Raw genomic sequence first — 18,628 nt, 5'->3', positions numbered from 1 at the left:
TGAGAAGCTACCCAACCAGATCACGTATTACGTATTAAATAAAACTCCTCAATGATATATGATATGCTTCCCACGAGGTGCTTTGCATATTTTAAAGCCCGAACAGCACGTATTGATTTTTGATTGTTTGCTTTTCTCTCTCTGTCTCTCTCTCTCTCTGACATTCTCTGCTCCTAACGGAGAGGGTGTGTTATCAGAGGGGCTGTTCACACACTGGCCTAGAGGATATGGACGCTCCTCTAAAAAATGCTGAAAGAATACCTTCACATTGCTTCCTTCCTTGCAGCTGCTTTGTTCGCATACTTAAAAGCTCGAACAGCCCTATTGATTTTTGATTGTTTGCTTTTCTCTCTCTCAGTCTCTTCGACATTCTCTGCTCCTGAGGCGCACTCCTTTGAAGAGGAAGATATGTTTGCATTCTCTTAATTGTGAGACGGAACTGTCTGAATCTGTCTGAAATTGAATGAAAGTGAGTCCTTTCTTCTGACAGCATTGCGATTCTTTTTGAAGTTTGTCCTATGTATACCGCTGAGAAAAAACTGCATGGAATACTATAAACTGCGTTTCGTGTTTCTGCTGTCAATTTCTTGTTTTTCGCATTAAAGAGGACCGTGCGCAAATTGTTCGTGGGTTTGTGTGCTATTCTGACACCTGACTTGGACAGGATGCGCGCTGTACCTTCAGACACCTTGTGGTGATAAGGGAGTGAGTGCCAGGTGGGGTGGGGATTCTGATTCAAGTGGATTGTTTGCGGAGTTTTTTGGCGTCTTCTGTGTAAGATCCGATTAATGAATGTTTTTGAGTATCCGTTTGAAGTGAAAAGATGGAAGAGATAGTGTCTCATTCATTTTTGTTTCCTTTATATTACAATGGGTGTGGACTCTTCTGAATAGAGTTTTAACATAGCTCCGTTTATGAGATACCGGGAGGTTGCTGGTGAAGTGTAATATCTTGTCTGCGTAGCATTCTTTACGGTGAACACTTGTGGTCAGGGTGGCGTCATTATTTCTTTTGATGTAGATGTCTAGGAAGCTCGTGTCGGTCAATTTCTTTTACTATTGTGAATTGGACTGCATGGAATATTGTGTTGATATGATTGTAGACTTCATTCAGCTGGTCATTTTTTAGTATGAAGAATGTGTCGTCTACATAGCGTATCCAAATTTTGGGTGTGAGCTGGGATAGAGCCATGTTTTCAAATTGCTGCATTACCAGTTCCGCTAGAAGTCCTGATAACGGCGATCTCATTGGCATGCCCTGTTTCTGAGTGTAGTATTTGCCTTTGAAATGATATACAGTATACATATATACATTTACATACAGTATATATACATATATACACATACACATATACACATATACATATATACACATATACATATACAGTGCATCTGGAAAGTATTCACAGCGCATCACTTTTTCCACATTTTGGTACAGCCTTATTCCAAAATGGATTAAATTCATTTTTTTCCTCAGAATTCAACACACAACACCCGATAATGACAATGTGAACAAAAGTTTACTTGAGGTTTTTGCAAATTTATTAAAAATAAAAAAACTGAGAAATCACATGTACACAAGTATTCACAGCCTTTGCTCAATACTTTGTCCATGCACCTTTGGCAGCAAATACAGCCTCAAGTCTTTCTGAATATGATACCACAAGCTTGGCACACCTATCCTTGGCCAATTTCGCCCATTCCTCTTTGCAGCACCTCTCAAGCCTCCATCACGTTGGATGGGAAGCGTCGGTACACAGCCATTTTAAGATCTCTCCAGAGATGTTCAATCGGATTCAAGTCTGGACTCTGGCTGGGCCACTCAAGGACATTCACAGAGTCGTCCTGAAGCCACTCCTTTGATATCTTGGCTGTGTGCTTAGCGTCGTTGTCCTGCTGAAAAGATGAACCGTCACCCCAGTCTGAGGTCAAGAGAGCTCTGGAGCAGGTTTTCATCCAGGATGTCTCTGTACATTTCTGCAGTCATTTTTCCCTTTATCCTGACTAGTCTCCTAGTCCCTGCCACTGGAAAACATCCTCACAGCATGATGCTGTCACCACCATGCTTCACTGTCTGAGAGTCCTTCAGGTGCCTTTTGGCAAACTCCAGGCGGGCTGCCATGTACCTTTTACTAAGGAGTGGCTTCCGTCTGGCCACTCTACCATACAGGCCTGATTGGTGGATTGCTGCAGAGATGGTTGTCCTTCTGGAAGGTTCTCCTCTCTCCACAGAGGACCTCTGGAGCTCTGACAGAGTGACCATCGGGTTCTTGGTCACCTCCCTGACTAAGACCCTTCTCACCCTATCGCTCAGTTTAGATGGCCGGCCAGCTCTAGGAAGAGACCTGGTGGTTTCGAACTTCTTCCACTTACGGATGATGGAGGCCACTGTGCTCATTGGGACCTTCAAAGCAGCAGAAATTTTTATGTAACCTTCCCCAGATTTGTGCCTCGAGACAATCCTGTCTCGGAGGTCTACAGACAATTCCTTTGACTTCATGCTTGGTTTGTGCTCTGACATGAACTGTCAACTGTGGGACCTTATATAGACAGGCGTGTGCCTTTCCAAATCATGTCCAATCAACTGAATTTACCACAGGTGGACTCCAATTAAGCTGCAGAAACATCTCAAGGATGATCAGGGGAAACAGGATGCACCTGAGCTCAATTATGAGCTTCATGGCAAAGGCTGTGAATACTTAAGTACATGTGCTTTCCCAGTTTTTTTATTTTTAATAAATTAGCAAAAACCTCAAGTAAACTTTTTTCATGTTGTCATTATGGGGTGTTGTGTGTAGAATTCTGAGGAAAAAAATGAATTTAATCCATTTTGGAATTTTCTGTAACATAACAAAATGAGGAAAAAATGATGCGCTGTGAATACTTTCCGGATGCACTGAATATACATACATACATACATACAGTGGGTACGGAAAGTATTCAGACCCCCTTCAATTTTACACTCTTTGTCATATTGCAGCCATTTGCTAAAATCATTTAAATTAATTTTTTCCCTCATTAATGTACACACAGCACCCCATATTGACAGACAAAAAAAAGAATTTTTGAAATTGTTGCAGATTTATTAAAAAAGAAAAACTGAAATATCACATGGTCCTAAGTATTCAGACCCTTTGCTCAGTATTTAGTAGAAGCACCCTTTTGAGCTAATACAGCCATGAGTCTTCTTGGGAAAGACACAACAAGTTTTTCACACCTGGATTTGGGGATCCTCTGCCATTCCTCCTTGCAGATCCTCTCCAGTTCTGTCAGGTTGGATGGTAAACGTTGGTGGACAGCCATTTTTAGGTCTCTCCAGAGATGCTCAATTGGGTTTAAGTCAGGGCTCTGGCTGGGCCATTCAAGAACAGTCACAGAGTTGTTGTGAAGCCACTCCTTTGTTATTTTAGCTGTGTGCTTAGGGTCATTGTCTTGCTGGAAGGTAAACCTTCAGCCCAGTCTGAGGTCCTTAGCACTCTGGAGAAGGTTTTTGTCCAGGATATCCCTGTACTTGGCCGCATTCATCTTTCCCTCGATTGCAACCAGTCGTCCTGTCCCTGCTGCTGAAAAACACCCCCACAGCATGATGCTGCCACCGCCATGCTTCACTGTGGGGACTGTATTGGACAAGTGATGAGCAGTGCCTGGTTGTCTCCACACATACCTCAGTGCAAGACACATGACAGCCCGCATGGAGTTTGCTAAAAGACACCTGAAGGACTCTGAGATGGTGAGAAATAAGATTCTCTGGTCTGATGAGACCAAGATAGAACTTTTTGGCCTTAATTCTAAGCAGTATGTGTGGAGACAACCAGGCACTGCTCATCACTTGTCCAATACAGTCCCCACAGTGAAGCATGTACCAGAAATTAAAAGACCCATTGTCCGCAAAAATCCGCAAACCAGCAAAAAATCTGCGATATATATATTTAAATATGCTTACATATAAAATCCGCGATAGAGTGAAGCACACTTACACACACACACACACAGGCAGCTCGAGAGAGAGGCAGCGTGCGCACACAAGCACACACGAGAGAGGCTCCCGCACACACACAGGAGCGCTCTAAAAAGACACACACACAGGTGCTCCAGGCTCGCAAAAGAGAGACAAAGAGAGACGCACGCACACACACACAGGCTCGAGAGAGAGCGAGCGAGGGACGCATAAGGTAGAGAAGGCTTGTTTTTGTTTTCAGTTCTATTTACAGTGATCGGTTCGTAGCCTGCATTGTTACAATGTTACTTTTCTTGGTGGTTTATTAAATTACGGATTTTTCAAATGTTCATTTTTTTCCCCTGTGCTTAAAACTCGTTAAAAAAAGTGTTTTTAGCGAGCGGTTCCTAGCACTATAGCGCGAACTATTGCAGTGTTAGTTTTCTCTGTTGTTCAAGGTTTTCTCAGTGTTATTCAATGTTTTTACATTTAGTTTACCATTACGCTATGCATTCTATGGTATAATTAACTATATTTGTGCTTAAAAACTAAAAACTAAAAAAAAAAAAAAAAAAAAAAAATATATATATATATATATATATATATATATATATATATATATATATATATATATATATATATATATATATATATATATATATATATATATATATATATATACACACACATACAGTTCATACGGTCTGGAACGGTTATTGTATTTACATACAATCCTATGGGAGAAATTGCTTCGGTTCATGACCAACTTGGTTTACGACCAGAGTATTGGAACGACTGCGGTGGGTTGGCACCCTGCCCTGGATTGGTTCCCTGCCTTGTGCCCTGTGTTGGCTGGGATTGGCTCCAGCAGACCCCCGTGACCCTGTGTTCGGATTCAGCGGGTTGGAAAATGGATGGATGGATGGTATTGGAACGAATTATGGTCGTGAACCGAGGTTCCACTGTATACATACATATATATATATATATACATATATACACATATATACATACATATACACACATATTTTATTTATAATATATACATAGACACAAATACACAAATATATACGCTAAATATGATGTAATTCTGCAGCCACACTCCAAGTACAATACAAAATAATGGGGGTGAAACAATATTCAATCTCCTACTGTTATATGTACATAAAGTCAACAACAGAAAACAACATATACAGTGCATATTGATATATACACTTATGTTGTGGGTTTATGATACAACACATTTTGGACAATTTATACTGATGTTGTTGAAATGAGGAAGTCGGTCAGTATGTTCCGTAACAGGAGATGTGTGCAACCTTGATGCGGATTATTTGACCTGAGGCCTGACCCATAGATTTGCTATTTCTGACTGCCTACTAGTGAGGGTTGCTTGCACTTTGCAGCAGTAAATGGAATTAAAAAGAAAAATAAGAATGTTATTTGGTGGAATGAACTGTCAATTAATTGGACGTTTATAGGTTTTAGGAAAGTTAATTAAGCTTATTGTAAATGCCTGAATATATATTCAATAGTTGTTTCATGTTACTAGATTATAGGAGTGACGGATGCATTCAAGGGGGAGGTGGGATTACATCAGGGATCGGCTCTGAGCCCTTTCTCATTTGCAATGGTGATGGACAGGTTGACAGACGAGATTAGACAGGAGTCCCTTAGGACTATGATGTTTGCTGATGACATTGTGATCTGTAGCGATAGTAGGGAGCAGGTTGAGGAGACCCTGGAGAGGTGGAGATATGCTCTAGAGAGGAAAGGAATGAAGGTCAGTAGGAACAAGACTGAATACATGTGTGTAAATGAGGGAGAGGTCAGTGGAATGGTGAGGATGCAGGGAGTAGAGTTGGTGAAGGTGGAGGAGTTTAAATACTTAGGATCAACAGTACAGAGTAATGGGGATCGGAGGGTGTGTTCCAACTACAGAGGGATCACACTCCTCAGCCTCCCTGGAAAAGTCTATTCAGGGGTCCTGGAGAGGAGGGTCCGTCGGATAGTCGAGCCTCGGATTCAAGAGGAACAGTGTGGTTTTCGTCCTGGTCGCGGAACAGTGGACCAGCTCTATACCCTTAGCAGGGTCCTGGAGGGTGCATGGGAGTTTGCCCAACCAGTCTACATGTGTTTTGTGGACTTAGAAAAGGCATTCGACCGTGTCCCTCGGGGAATCCTGTGGGGGGTACTCCGAGAGTATGGGGTACCGGCCCCCCTGATAAGGGCTGTTCAGTCCCTGTACGATCAGTGCCAGAGCTTGGTCCGCATTGCCGGCAGTAAGTCGAACCCGTTTCCAGTGAGAGTTGGACTCCGCCAGGGCTGCCCTTTGTCACCGATTCTGTTCATAACTTTTATGGACAGAATTTCTAGGCGCAGCCAGGGTGTTGAGGGGGTCCGGTTTGGTGGGCTCAGGATTGGGTCACTGCTTTTTGCAGATGATGTTGTCCTGTTTGCTTCATCAGGCCGTGATCTTCAGCTCTCTCTGGATCGGTTCGCAGCCGAGTGTGAAGCGGCTGGGATGAGAATCAGCACCTCCAAATCCGAGACCATGGTCCTCAACCGGAAAAGGGTGGAGTGCCCTCTCAGGGTTGGTAGCGAGATCCTGCCCCAAGTGGAGGAGTTCAAGTATCTCGGGGTCTTGTTCACGAGTGAGGGAAGAATGGAGCGTGAGATCGACAGGCGGATCGGTGCGGCATCCGCAGTAATGCGGGCGTTGCATCGGTCTGTCGTGGTGAAAAAGGAGCTGAGCCGCAAGGCGAAGCTCTCAATTTACCAGTCGATCTATGTTCCTACCCTCACCTATGGTCATGAGCTATGGGTAGTGACCGAAAGAACGAGATCGCGAATACAAGCGGCTGAAATGAGTTTCCTCCGCAGGGTGTCTGGGCTTTCCCTTAAAGATAGGGTGAGAAGCTCAGTCATCCGGGAGGGGCTCAGAGTAGAGCCGCTGCTCCTCCGCATCGAGAGGAGTCAGATGAGGTGGCTCGGGCATCTGATCAGGATGCCTCTGGACGCCTCCCTGGTGAGGTGTCCGGGCACGTCCAACCGGGAGGAGGCCCCGGGGAAGACCCAGGACACGCTGGAGGGACTATGTCTCTCGACTGGCCTGGGAACGCCTTGGGATTCTCCCGGAAGAGCTAGAAGAAGTGGGGGGAGAGGGAAGTGGGATCTCTGCTCAAGCTGCTGCCCCCGCGACCCGACCTCGGATAAGCGGGAGACAATGGATGGATGATGGATGGAAGGTGAAAAAGAGTGCAGGCAGGGTGGAATGAGTGGAGAAGAGTGTCAGGAGTAATCTGTAACAGACAGGTATCAGCAAGAGTGAAAGGGAAGGTCTACAGGACGGTAGTGAGACCAGCTATGTTATATGAATTGGAGACGGTGGCACTGACCAGAAAGCAGGAGACAGAGCTGGAGGTAGGAGAGTTAAAGATGCTAAGATTTACATTGGGTGTGACAAGGATGGGTAGGATTAGAGAGGAGAACATTAGAGGGTCAGCTCATGTTGGACAGTTGGGAGACAAAGTCAGAGAGGCGACATTGTGTTGGTTTGGACATGTGCAGAGGAGAGATGCCGGGTATATTGGAAGAAGGATGCTAAGGATAGAGCTGCCAGGAAAGAGGAAAAGAGGAAGGCCTAAGAGAAGGTTTATGGATGTGGTGAGAGAGGACATGCAGGTGATGGGTGTAACAGAACAAGATGCAGAGGACAGAAAGATATGGAAGAAGATGATCCGCTGTGGCAACCCCTAACGGGAGCAGCTGAAAGAAGAAGAAGAAGAAGAAGAAGAAATTGTTTCATGTTACTAGATTATTAAATTTCCAAAGCAAACAATAGGAATATCAATGCCTTTCCTTTGCTTTTTATCACTGCTTCTCTTGAACATATTACAGCATTATTTCCAGATTTAGTTCCTGTCAAGTACTTGCATTACAGTTAAAAATGGATTAAAAAAATACTATGTGAATGTATACTGGGAAAGGCTCTGGCTTCCTGCGACAGCTTACATTAAAACTTTTACAATTCCACTACAGAGCAATCAAAATAGATTTCTCATTAACAAGAAAAATATTTCCCTGTATTCATTCATCCCTTTTCTGAGATAGAGAAATAAGATGAAGCAAGGTCTAGACTGAACATAATCTCAGCCACTTAATTATGTTGATTAACACTTGGCCAATTCTGAGTAAAGTAGCTTGTTAGAAGAAATTGAAACCCTGATGTAAGCCTTGAAGGAAACATGCAAACTCCACACAGAGAGGAAGTAAACTAGTTTATTGTGCATTTATTGGGGATTGTCACATAAAGTCCGAGTCTTAGGTGTGAGTCACTCACTGCTCAGAGCAGGTTATTACTTTGTATTTTATCTTCATAAAGAGTAAACAAAAACTGTCTTATGCAGCCAGCTGAGCCAAAGCAAAGAACTATTACTCAGTTAATTGTGGGACTTTTTATTACATGTTCTCATCTTGCACCAGGCTAGAGCTGATATATATGTATTGCAATTCCAGTTTAAAATTTTGTTTTGTGACCTAATAATTAGTGCAAGGAACATTTCACCAACTTGAGATTCAAAAACAGCTAGGAAAATTGCAATCAAGCCCAAATCATAGTGCGCTATATGAAGCAAAGAAAGTTTCAACAAAGCTTTCTTGTCAAATTTTATAAATCAAATCAAGTGCACCAATAAAGCGACCTCTGACAGACCCAGGTAATATGGGTTTAAAATCCCCACCTCATTGGTCCTCACCATTTTGTGTGCTCTAATGACATACACAGGCAGAAATTATGCATTCATTACGTGTTCTATTACTGGCAATGGCACCTTTTAAAAAACAGGCAAGGAAGCTGCAAAGAGGTTATAGTTGAGCAGTATAGAGAGATTCTCTTTGCAGGCACGACAGTAGGCTCGTGGTGCATACAATGTTATATTGTTCTACATTTTAGTTTTCATAAAAGAAAATTGTGATTTTTTAAAATATTGTGTTTAAAACCAAAGAACCTGTGCTCTAATAGTTTTTTCACTTAGTACATAATAAGGCAGCGACATGGTTTTTATTTTGTTTAAGTAACACCATTTCAGAGTATGTTGAGACCCTCGGCAAAGGAGTAATCAGTATATAAGATGGTTTGCTACTTCTTGGCATTTGTTGTAATAATAATTCTTTGCATTTATATAGCGCTTTTCTTACTACTCAAAGCGCTCAGCAATTGCAGGTTAAGGGCCTTGCACAAGGGCCCAACAGAGCAGAGTCCTTAGTGGCATTTACGGGATTCGAATAGGCAACCTTCTCATTGCCAGTACAGATCCCTAGCCTCAGAGCCACCACTCCGCCTATCAGTTGTATCAGAGGGAAGTGCTGCGAATGTGAGCTGAACTAGCTGAATAAACTTTACCCTACCTACTGTTTAATTTCCTTTTTACACATTCAAGTGAAATGGCTAAAAACAAACAAGCAAGCAGAATCAAGACAGTTTACTAGCCAGTTTGTACCTGCCTAGCATGGAACAAATAAGCGAGAGACAAGTGTGCATAAATGGGTTTTATCTAGCTGAATACAGTAGACCCCCCATCCACCATTCAATTTCCTTTTTACTTTATTTCCCTTTCAACAATGTTAAAGTAAAACTGCTAAAAGTAAACAGAAACTGTTTTGGGGTGGAGTGGTGGCTCTGAGGCTAAGGATCTGCGCTGGTATCCCGAAGGTTGCCGGTTCGAATCTCCGTCACTGCCAAAAGAGATCCTACTCTGCTGGGCCCTTGAGCAAGACCCTTAACCTGTAATTGCTCCAGGGGCGCTGTACAATGGCTGACCCTGCGCTCTGACCCCAATGGGTATGCGAAAACTAACAAATTTCTAATACGAGAAATCGTATAAGATGAAATAAAGAACAAAAAAAAAACAAAAAAAAAAAACAGGCAGACTCAAGGTACTTTATAGGCCACTTCATGTCTAACCTAGCATGCAGTCGACAGAAAGAGTATGCACACCGTGGCAAGAACCAGAAAAAAGAGATTATAATACCAAACAGAAGAACACACACTCCCAACATTTAAAACCCAGCTTTCAAAGTTTAAACACCAGCAGCCTACATTAGTATAAAACATGTAATAAATTGCATAACCGTTGTATCTTGCTAGCAGACAACACAGTACTTAAGCAGAAATTGCCAAGAATAAGAAACATTAACTGTGCCTATTTTGAGTTGATTGACATTAATAAGTTCAGAATTCCATGTAAATGTTTACATACTTTCAACTCTTTATATAAAATATTTACCAAATTTCTTGGATTTTAACATCCCTAGCCCCAATAATAATGCCTAGTGATGGGCATGTCAAGTGTTAACAATGAATCCAAATGTGATAACATGCTGCCTTTTCTGTGACCTAAGCAGTTCAGGGAACTGGTTCACTTATGACTCCTTATGCGCTACGCAACTGGGAGAGATACTTTGGAAGTAGTATATTTTCTGACTTCTCCAGCGTTCTGTTCATCTTTACTGCCAGTTCTTGCTTTTAGCATACATCATTCCCTAATGCTGCCAACACAACAGCCTCCCTGTTCTTTTAGGTTACCATGACTTGCATTTGAAGCCACAAAAGTATGCTTATGGATGGTTTAAGTAAATACTTAAACACAATGTTAGTTTTCCATAGTCAATAAAAAATTAGACATAGTAAGAATTCATACAGATTACATTTACAGTGGAACTTCGGTTCACGAACGCCTCGGTACACGTACAACTCGGTTTACGACCAAAAAGTTCGCCAAACTTTTGCCTCGGTTCACGACCACACACTCGGTATACGAACAAGCCAGTTTCCCTTTCGGTTTGTGCGCGCCGATGATTTCCGCACGTGTTGCATTGTTCTCGGTCAGACGTGCGTGCTTGCACGTGCCTGCATGCGTGCTTTCGCTGTGAACTCTTTGTGCTCTATTTCATTTCCCTTCCGGTTTGTACGCGCCGATTACTGTATTTAAGCACCTGTTCAGCATCTCCCTGTTCATTGTTCTCAGTCAGACGTGCGTGCTTTACCTGTGAACTCTTTGTGCTCTACAGTATTTCGTGTGCTTTTGCAGTTAACCATGGCTTCTAAGCAAGTGAAGAGTGGTCAGAAGAAAGTTTTGCAGAAAATTGAAATCGAAGTAAAGAAAGAAATTATTGAAAAGTATGAGCGTGGCGTTCGTGTTACTGATCTTGCCGCCGAGTACAAGAAGTCAAAACCTACAATTTCGACTATTCTAAAGCAGAAAGAATCTATTAAAGCAGCTGATGTTGCAAAAGGAGTTACAGTGTTAACCAGGCAGAGACCTCAAATGCTGGAAGAGGTGGAAAAACTGTTTACCAGTTTACTCATTTACCAATTTGAGAACCCTCCTGCTTTCAAACAGCACAATGTAAACAAAACCAGACTGCCAGTGATGTGGAAGGCAAACACGAAGGGTTGGGTCACACGGACTTTGTTTTTGGAATGGCTGCACGAAGCTTTCGCTCTCACCAGCTAAACAGCTAAAAACACCAGAAACCCAAGAAATCACAAGAGAGAAAACATTCCTCCATCTCCCTCAAAACAGTAACCTCCTGTCCACCCATTTTCTCCTCACTTCATGCCAGACCTCGACTCATGCAAGGTTAGTTTTCTTGGTGGTTTATGGTTAGTTTTTGTATTACAGATTTTTCAAATGTTCCTTTTTTCCCCCCTGTGCTTAAAACTCATTAAAAGAAAGTGTTTATACAGCGATCGGTTGCAAGGCTATAGTGCAAATTCCTGTAAATGTTACTTTCTTGGTTGCTTGTGGTTGGTTTTTAAATAAAGTTCGGATTTGTTCAAATGTTCCTTTTCCCCCCTGTGCTTAAAACTCATTAAAAGAAAGTGTTTATACAGCGATCGGTTGCAAGGTTATAGCGCAAACTCCTGTAAATGTTACTTTCTTGGTTGCTTGTGGTTGGTTTTTAAATAAAGTTCAGATTTGTTCAAATGTTCCTTTTTTCCCCCTGTGCTTAAAACTCATTAAAAGAAAAGTGTTTATACGGCGATCGGTTGCAAGGCTATAGGTCAAACTGCTGCAATGTTAGAGAGAGAGAGACAGCGGGCTCGCGTGCTGCTGAAAGAGAGAGAGAGAGAGAGAGAGAGAGAGAGAGAGAGAGAGAGAGAGAGGGCACGTGCAGCTGAGAGCGAGCGAGCCTGCTTGTGCAGCTGAGCAGGGAGCCTGGGTGTTTGTGTCAGTGTTATTCAATGTTCTTACATTAGTTTACTATTACACTGTGCATTCTATGGTGTAATTAACTATATTTGTGCTTAAAAATCTTTAAAAAAATATATTTAGATACAGTACGTACGGTCTGGAACGGATTAATTGTATTTACATACAATCCTATGGGGGAAATTGCTTCGGTTCACGACCAATTCGGTATACGACTAGAGGTTTGGAATGAATTATGGCCGTGAACCGAGGTTCCACTGTATATGTGTTAACTAATTGAGAACAATGTGGCCAAGCTTCATAGATGTTTTTGGTTAAAAGTGTGTATCTTTAAAGACTCAGTATCAAGTGACATGAATACACAGCTCAATATCACTACAAGATAACAGGCAGCTTAACTAAGCAAAGAGTGCAATCATAAAAAATACATTACGTAATTAAATTCTACAGACACAAGTGTCACCCAAGACTAAAATTGAGCACCCCAGAAAAAAAAAAAAGTGCAGAAACTTTTAAACTGGAGGATAATTAAACCTGGAAATTGATGTAAAGCACAAGCAGCCTCTAATTAAGTGAAAACAAGTAACCACTGTAAATCTGTAGAACTGAAAATGAGAATCAATACTTTTAATTGACAGATAAGTGCCAACATATGAAAACACTACGAACACCCCCATTCCCAAATTGATCAGCATTGCTGCCTTTCTGTTATATAACAAAAAGCCTTGGATACATGTTGAAGGCCTGTCTCCTCTTAGCTCTTCAGTTTTCATTCAGTTTCCTGCCCCACAGCTCTCAATCCCTTGAGTGCATACCAGCCGGACCAAGTGATGGCCAAGCAATTAGGTGGAAGGAGAAATGCTGACTATGGGTAGTAGCTTGTTATTCACATGGGTGAGGTGCCAGGTGAGCTGAATCACTTCTACACATTTTACATTTTAAAGTGATCTTCATTTTTCCCCAAAGTCTCCTCAATGAAAAGCAATGAAACGTGTGGGATACATACGTTGTGATTGTGAAACCACCTTAGTGCGGCTGCGTCCTCTGGAATCCACTTGACTGACACCCATGCTGCCAGTTGCTGCTGTCAAAGACTGCTTGGTGCGAATGCGACCTGCAAAAAAACAGGGTGGCATGGATATAAAGAGGTAGAAGAAGCTGCGACAGCTGAATTTTACTAAGTAAATATGTATCCAGTATATAAAAAATGCCTTTCCCAGCTTTCTGTCAGCTGTTCCAGGTCATATTCCATTATTCTTTCTCAATGAGACCAGATACATATAGAAACAGCAGAGCAATTCAGTGCATGATGCTGCACGATATTTATTACACTGTCTGAAACACTATACAAAACATCAATCAAATCATATAATATTTTTTCAACAGTAACTTCTCTACTCAGCAATGGTGGAGATCTGGGTGGCTATAAACACTTATACCACCTCCAGCCCACAGTGAGACCAAAACTCAGATCTACTAAGTTAAATGATTGATGAATGCCTCCACGACCAAACACAGATAACTCTGCACAACCCTACTTCTGTCTCAGTAGTCAGCATGTGCATTTCACTTCTACAGCTGTAGTTTAAGCAAGTGTTCTAAGGTAAGAGGTAAAGACTCCTCCATCGCATACATTCCAACTCAAGACCAACCTGACACTTTCTGCAAGTACAGTAACATGTAACCCATGCTTTATATTGTAAATCACACTGAGATATTGCTTGTCAAGAAAGACTAAATATGAAGATTGACTCATTTGTAATAACTGATCTGTTTCAGCTATGATTATCACACAACATAAAGATGTTTTCCAATGAATAAGTAAGTTTTTCTGTCTCATTCTGTTCAGGGTGGTCTAAACCCCAGACCAAAAACATAAGACAATGTAATGCTCATGCAGAAAAATGGATGAGCAATACCATGCAGCACCAGGCCCTCATTAAGACTTCTAAAGGTACAATGTACTAAAGTGAACATTTAGGACTCACATATTATTATGCTGACTACAATGCTATCAAAACAATTTAAAAAACATTTCCTTGGCTTAAGCCTGCACCTTTAGGTATGGTTTGATGTGAATGAGAGAGTTGTGACTGTATCAGTTTTTCTTGCTGCTCTCTAGTAATATTATCCTGACATCCTTCATTTTTGAACCTGTTAAGTCTAGCAGTCCAATAATTTTAGTAAGATTTAAAAAAAGAAAAAAGGTGATATTCCTAAAATGCATTTTTAAAACACTGATATGCAGCATGAAAAGTATAGCTTGGGGAACTGGTCAATATTTCCCATGGACATGACATAGACACAGGAAACAATCCTCTTACCACAGCCTGAAGAGTGTAAAAAGGGGAGAGATTAAGTGCTTTGTTCAGGTCACTTCTGTTAGTAGATCTAGTACTTCGGCTTACTGGCAGCAGATGATAGTAGAGCCAGGTTATAATGAAGAGTGCTACTAGGAGCTTGGGAGTTGGTAGTATTCCAGCACACCATGCACACACAAAATTACACAAGTCACAGATAGTGAACCAGCAGCACCAAGACTTTCAGAGCACCATGGACACTTGGGTAAGCAGGAGTGGAGCAAGAAAGGAGAACTACATGCTTTCCAGTTACTAAATGGTTTACATTTCATATAGGAAAAGACTATATAGTCTTAACGATAGTGATGGTTCACTTAGGACAAAAAAATTGAAAAAGATGAAGAAGCAACACACTAAGTGAGTAAAGATGGAAACCTGTGAGGTGTAAGATGCTTGTTCTTACCATCAGCCTTATCAGATGCATCATCTTCGCAGGGGCAGGCAAAGAACAGGAAGAAGGGGTGTGTTAGTAGTAAGAATGAAGCATACAGGAAAAAAAATGGACAGCAAAAGACACAAATTTAACAAACACAAGAATCTCAGAGATGTCTCTGTTTGCTCTCCTGACACAGAAGAACAAAGGCCTGCTTTCCCTTTGCAATTTTTCTTCCATTATAACCCCAAGAGGAAAATGATCAAAACAAGCAAAAACAAAGGTGGTGGCAACAGAGGCACATCACCATACTCAGACTTACTGGACTATACAAGGACATTGTACTGACATTCTAATTCACTAGGGTCAGTCACTCAAGAGTGAAACTAGATAACCTTACCTAAAGATCCAAAAGAACCAGGAGGGAGACCAGCAGCCGACAGACGTCCTGTGCCACTAGCTTGTCCAGCATGCCGAACTTTAGCTCCCGCTGCTGCGTTCACATCAACATCACTTCTAGACCTTTGCAAAGACCCTGGCGTGGCAGCTGCCTTCATGCCAGAAGGAACTAGAAAAAAAGAACATACGTCAATAAAGTCAGCAAGTTCCATACATCCATTTTCCAATCCGCTGAATCCGAACACAGGGTTACGGGGGTCTGCTGGAGCCAATCCCAGCCAACACAGGGCACAAGGCAGGAAGCAATCCCGGGCAGGGTGCCAACCCACCGCAGGACACACACAAACACACCCACACACCAAGCACACACTTAGGACCAATTTAGAATCGCCAATCCACCTAACCTGCATTTCTTTGGACTGTGGGAGGAAACCGAAGCGCCCGGAGGAAACCCACGCAGACATGGGGAGAACATGCAAACTCCACGCAGGGAGGACCCGGGAAGCGAACCCAGGTCTCCTAACTGCGAGGGAGCAGCGCTACCACTGCATCACCGTGCCGCCCAAGTCAGCAAGTTTTGATAACAAATTAATAAAGGATAAGTTTCTATTGTTTATCATTGTCATCAAAAATGCCACTGCACAGACAGCTTTACCTATTGTGTATTGCAATTTTTTTATTATGCTGGTCATTACAATATTATATGAATTAATTAATTTTGTTAATACTATATTATATTTTGTTAATATAGATTTGTTTGGTAAATAAATACAACTATTCACTAAACTAATCTACTGTATATCATTTTTAAAGTAGCTGTTTTGTTATTCGCCTTTTCTCTTATCAGTAACAGCCTCTGTCCCGACCCCTAACAGATAATTGAGATTATATTGTAGTTATTAAATATTATTTAAAACTGTGCAGTTGTGAGATTAGTTTAGAGACGAGCACTGATTTGGGTACATGTTTAAGTAACCCCTCACTGCTGGACTCTGAATTTGTGGATTTCCTTGGTCATTTCATTCTTCAGTCAGCTTTCCTTCTTACAACTGTTGGTGAATACCAAAACCTCATCACTTGTCAATGACATATTCTGTATATATTATTTGGCCATAACTGACCATCAGTTACAGATGCTCCGATGACAGAAAATATGAGACAGCTTTCACTAAGCTTCAATGAAAAGGTGCTTAAATTATACATTGAAATTTATAGACACTGAGGATTTGTCAAACTCAAAAAGCCACAATCACACTTCAAATTCAGTCAGTACAGTGGAACCTCGGTTCACGACCATAATCCGTTCCAAAACTCTGGTCTTAAACCGAAGCAATTTCCCCCATAGGATTGTATGTAAATACAATTCTAGACCATACGAACTGTATGTAAATATATATAATTTTTTAAGATTTTAAGCACAAATATAGTTAATTAAACCACAGAATGCACAGCGTAATTGTAAACTAAATGTAAAAACATTGAATAACACTGAGAAAACCTTGAACAACAGAGATAACTAACACTGCAATAGTTCGCGCTATAGCGCTAACAACCGCTGGCTAAAAACACTTTTTTTTAATGAGTTTTAAGCACAGGGAAAAAAATGAACATTTGAAAAAATCCTTAATTTAATAAACCACCAAGAAAAGTAACATTGCAACAGTGAACGCTACGAACCGATCGCTGTAAACAGAAATGAAAACAAAATCAAGCCCAGTGCATTCTTTAACTGCCTTCCTACCTTACGCGTCCAGCTCTCTCTTGCGCTACCTGTGTGTGTGCGTGTCTCTCTTGTGCTGCCTGTGTGTGTGCGTGTCTCTCTCTCGTGCTGCCTGTGTGTGTGCGTGTCTCTCTCTCGTGCTGCCTGTGTGTGTGCGTGTCTCTCTCTCTGCGCTGCCTGTCTCTCTCTCTCTCTCTCTGCGCTGCCTGTGTGTGTGTGTGTGTGTGGGTGGGTGCGGCGCTCTCTCTCTCTTGCTCGCTGCACAGGAAATGTACAGGGAGAGACTGAACATGTACAAACCGAAAGGGAAACTGGCTTGTTCGTACACCGAGTGTGTGGTCGTGAACCAAGGCAAAAGTTTGGCGAACTTTTTGGTCGTAAACCGATTTGTACGTGTACCGAGACGTTCGTGAACCGAGGTTCCACTGTATACAGACTTGGAAAATTTTTTTATCATTATATGCCAAAAAAAGTAGGAATGTCAGGAATTTTACCATTACTTTGCAGTGATACAACTTGTTTGTTGATGGTACCTTGGCAGTACAGCGTAGCATGCAATCAATCAATGGTATCAACCGTGCCAACATTACACATGTACATTTAATTCTAATCATGTTATTAGTGCTGATGTTTCAACGTGGGTGATGCGGTGTCAGAGAGTGTACTCCGACCACACTGTCATGATGAACATCTCTATGTTAATTGCTTCACTGATAGCAAATAGATGGAATGCAATAATTTTAATATATTAAGAATTCTGCAGTATTGCAAAGTTTTAAACAGACGATTGTGATGTGATGTGGGAGCTCATCAGCACTATTAATTCTGAAGTATGCCATCCCATTCAGGGTTTATTTTAACAAGAGTAATGTACCAAATCTGCTCTCTATTAAAAACTGGCTGGGTTTGCATGCAGCAAACTTTCTTTAACAGTGCTTAACATATGGCCGGCCCATCAATGGTAAAGCACTAGAACTACCTGATTCATGCAGACTGCAATCTTGGTATGTCATACAAAAACAAAAATAAAAATACTTGGGAGTTTGCATCTCTAAACGAGACAACTTTGTTTGGTCTATTTACTTTGCAGCAGCGCAGAGGTCTGGCTGGGATTGTTAAATTTTAACTGAAAAGCAAACAAATTGCCATTCCTACATGTGTTATTAAATTATTTCCTCCCAGTTTAGGCTCAGAGGGAGCTACCCATGGTTTTGCATGTTGCTTATTAAGGGAACGATCTGAGCTGTTGTTGATGAGCAAAATATAATTTAAATGCTATGCTGGTAGAGAGGCAGTATATACATGGGAAAACATTTATCTTTATTTCCGTTATTGCTATTAACACAGTTTAAAGAAGTGACTTCAACAATATTTAAAAAAAATAAATAAATAAGAAAAGTAAGAATTCCCAGAAAAAAAGACACTCTCAAAGTTTCGAAATGGATAGAGGACATATAGTTCGCATTACGTAAATAATCAAACACAAATGCAAAATAAGAATACATGTGTACAGTGATCTGACTGTTCATAAATACATTTTCAAAGTAAAAACAACAGTGCTTTTGAAATTAAATAACCATTTGATTAAACTTGCAGGTTAATGTAATAAATTATATCAGAGCAC

At 41.3% G+C, this 18,628-nt stretch overlaps 1 protein-coding gene across 33 annotated transcripts in view; it reads right to left on the bottom strand.

Moving 5' to 3' along the window:
• clasp2 (cytoplasmic linker associated protein 2) overlaps positions 1-18,628 on the bottom strand; it is a 242,744-nt gene that overhangs the window by 33,667 nt on the left and 190,449 nt on the right. For 26 of the 33 annotated variants that reach the window (XM_051935860.1, XM_051935863.1, XM_051935866.1 and 23 more), the window contains 3 exons: positions 15,286-15,453; positions 14,916-14,939; positions 13,159-13,266 (listed from right to left, as the gene is read on the bottom strand). In XM_051935860.1, the coding sequence (XP_051791820.1) occupies positions 13,159-13,266; positions 14,916-14,939; positions 15,286-15,453 (300 nt within the window). The remainder of the gene's footprint in view (positions 1-13,158; positions 13,267-14,915; positions 14,940-15,285; positions 15,454-18,628) is intronic. The other 7 variants (XM_051935862.1, XM_051935890.1, XM_051935867.1 and 4 more) reach the window with 1 other exon arrangement.

Source organism: Erpetoichthys calabaricus, chromosome 13 (genome assembly GCF_900747795.2).
Source record: "Erpetoichthys calabaricus chromosome 13, fErpCal1.3, whole genome shotgun sequence".
NCBI lineage: Eukaryota > Metazoa > Chordata > Cladistia > Polypteriformes > Polypteridae > Erpetoichthys > Erpetoichthys calabaricus.
Note: the sequence above shows the minus strand (reverse complement) of the source record. Positions and strands in the feature narration are given on the sequence as shown.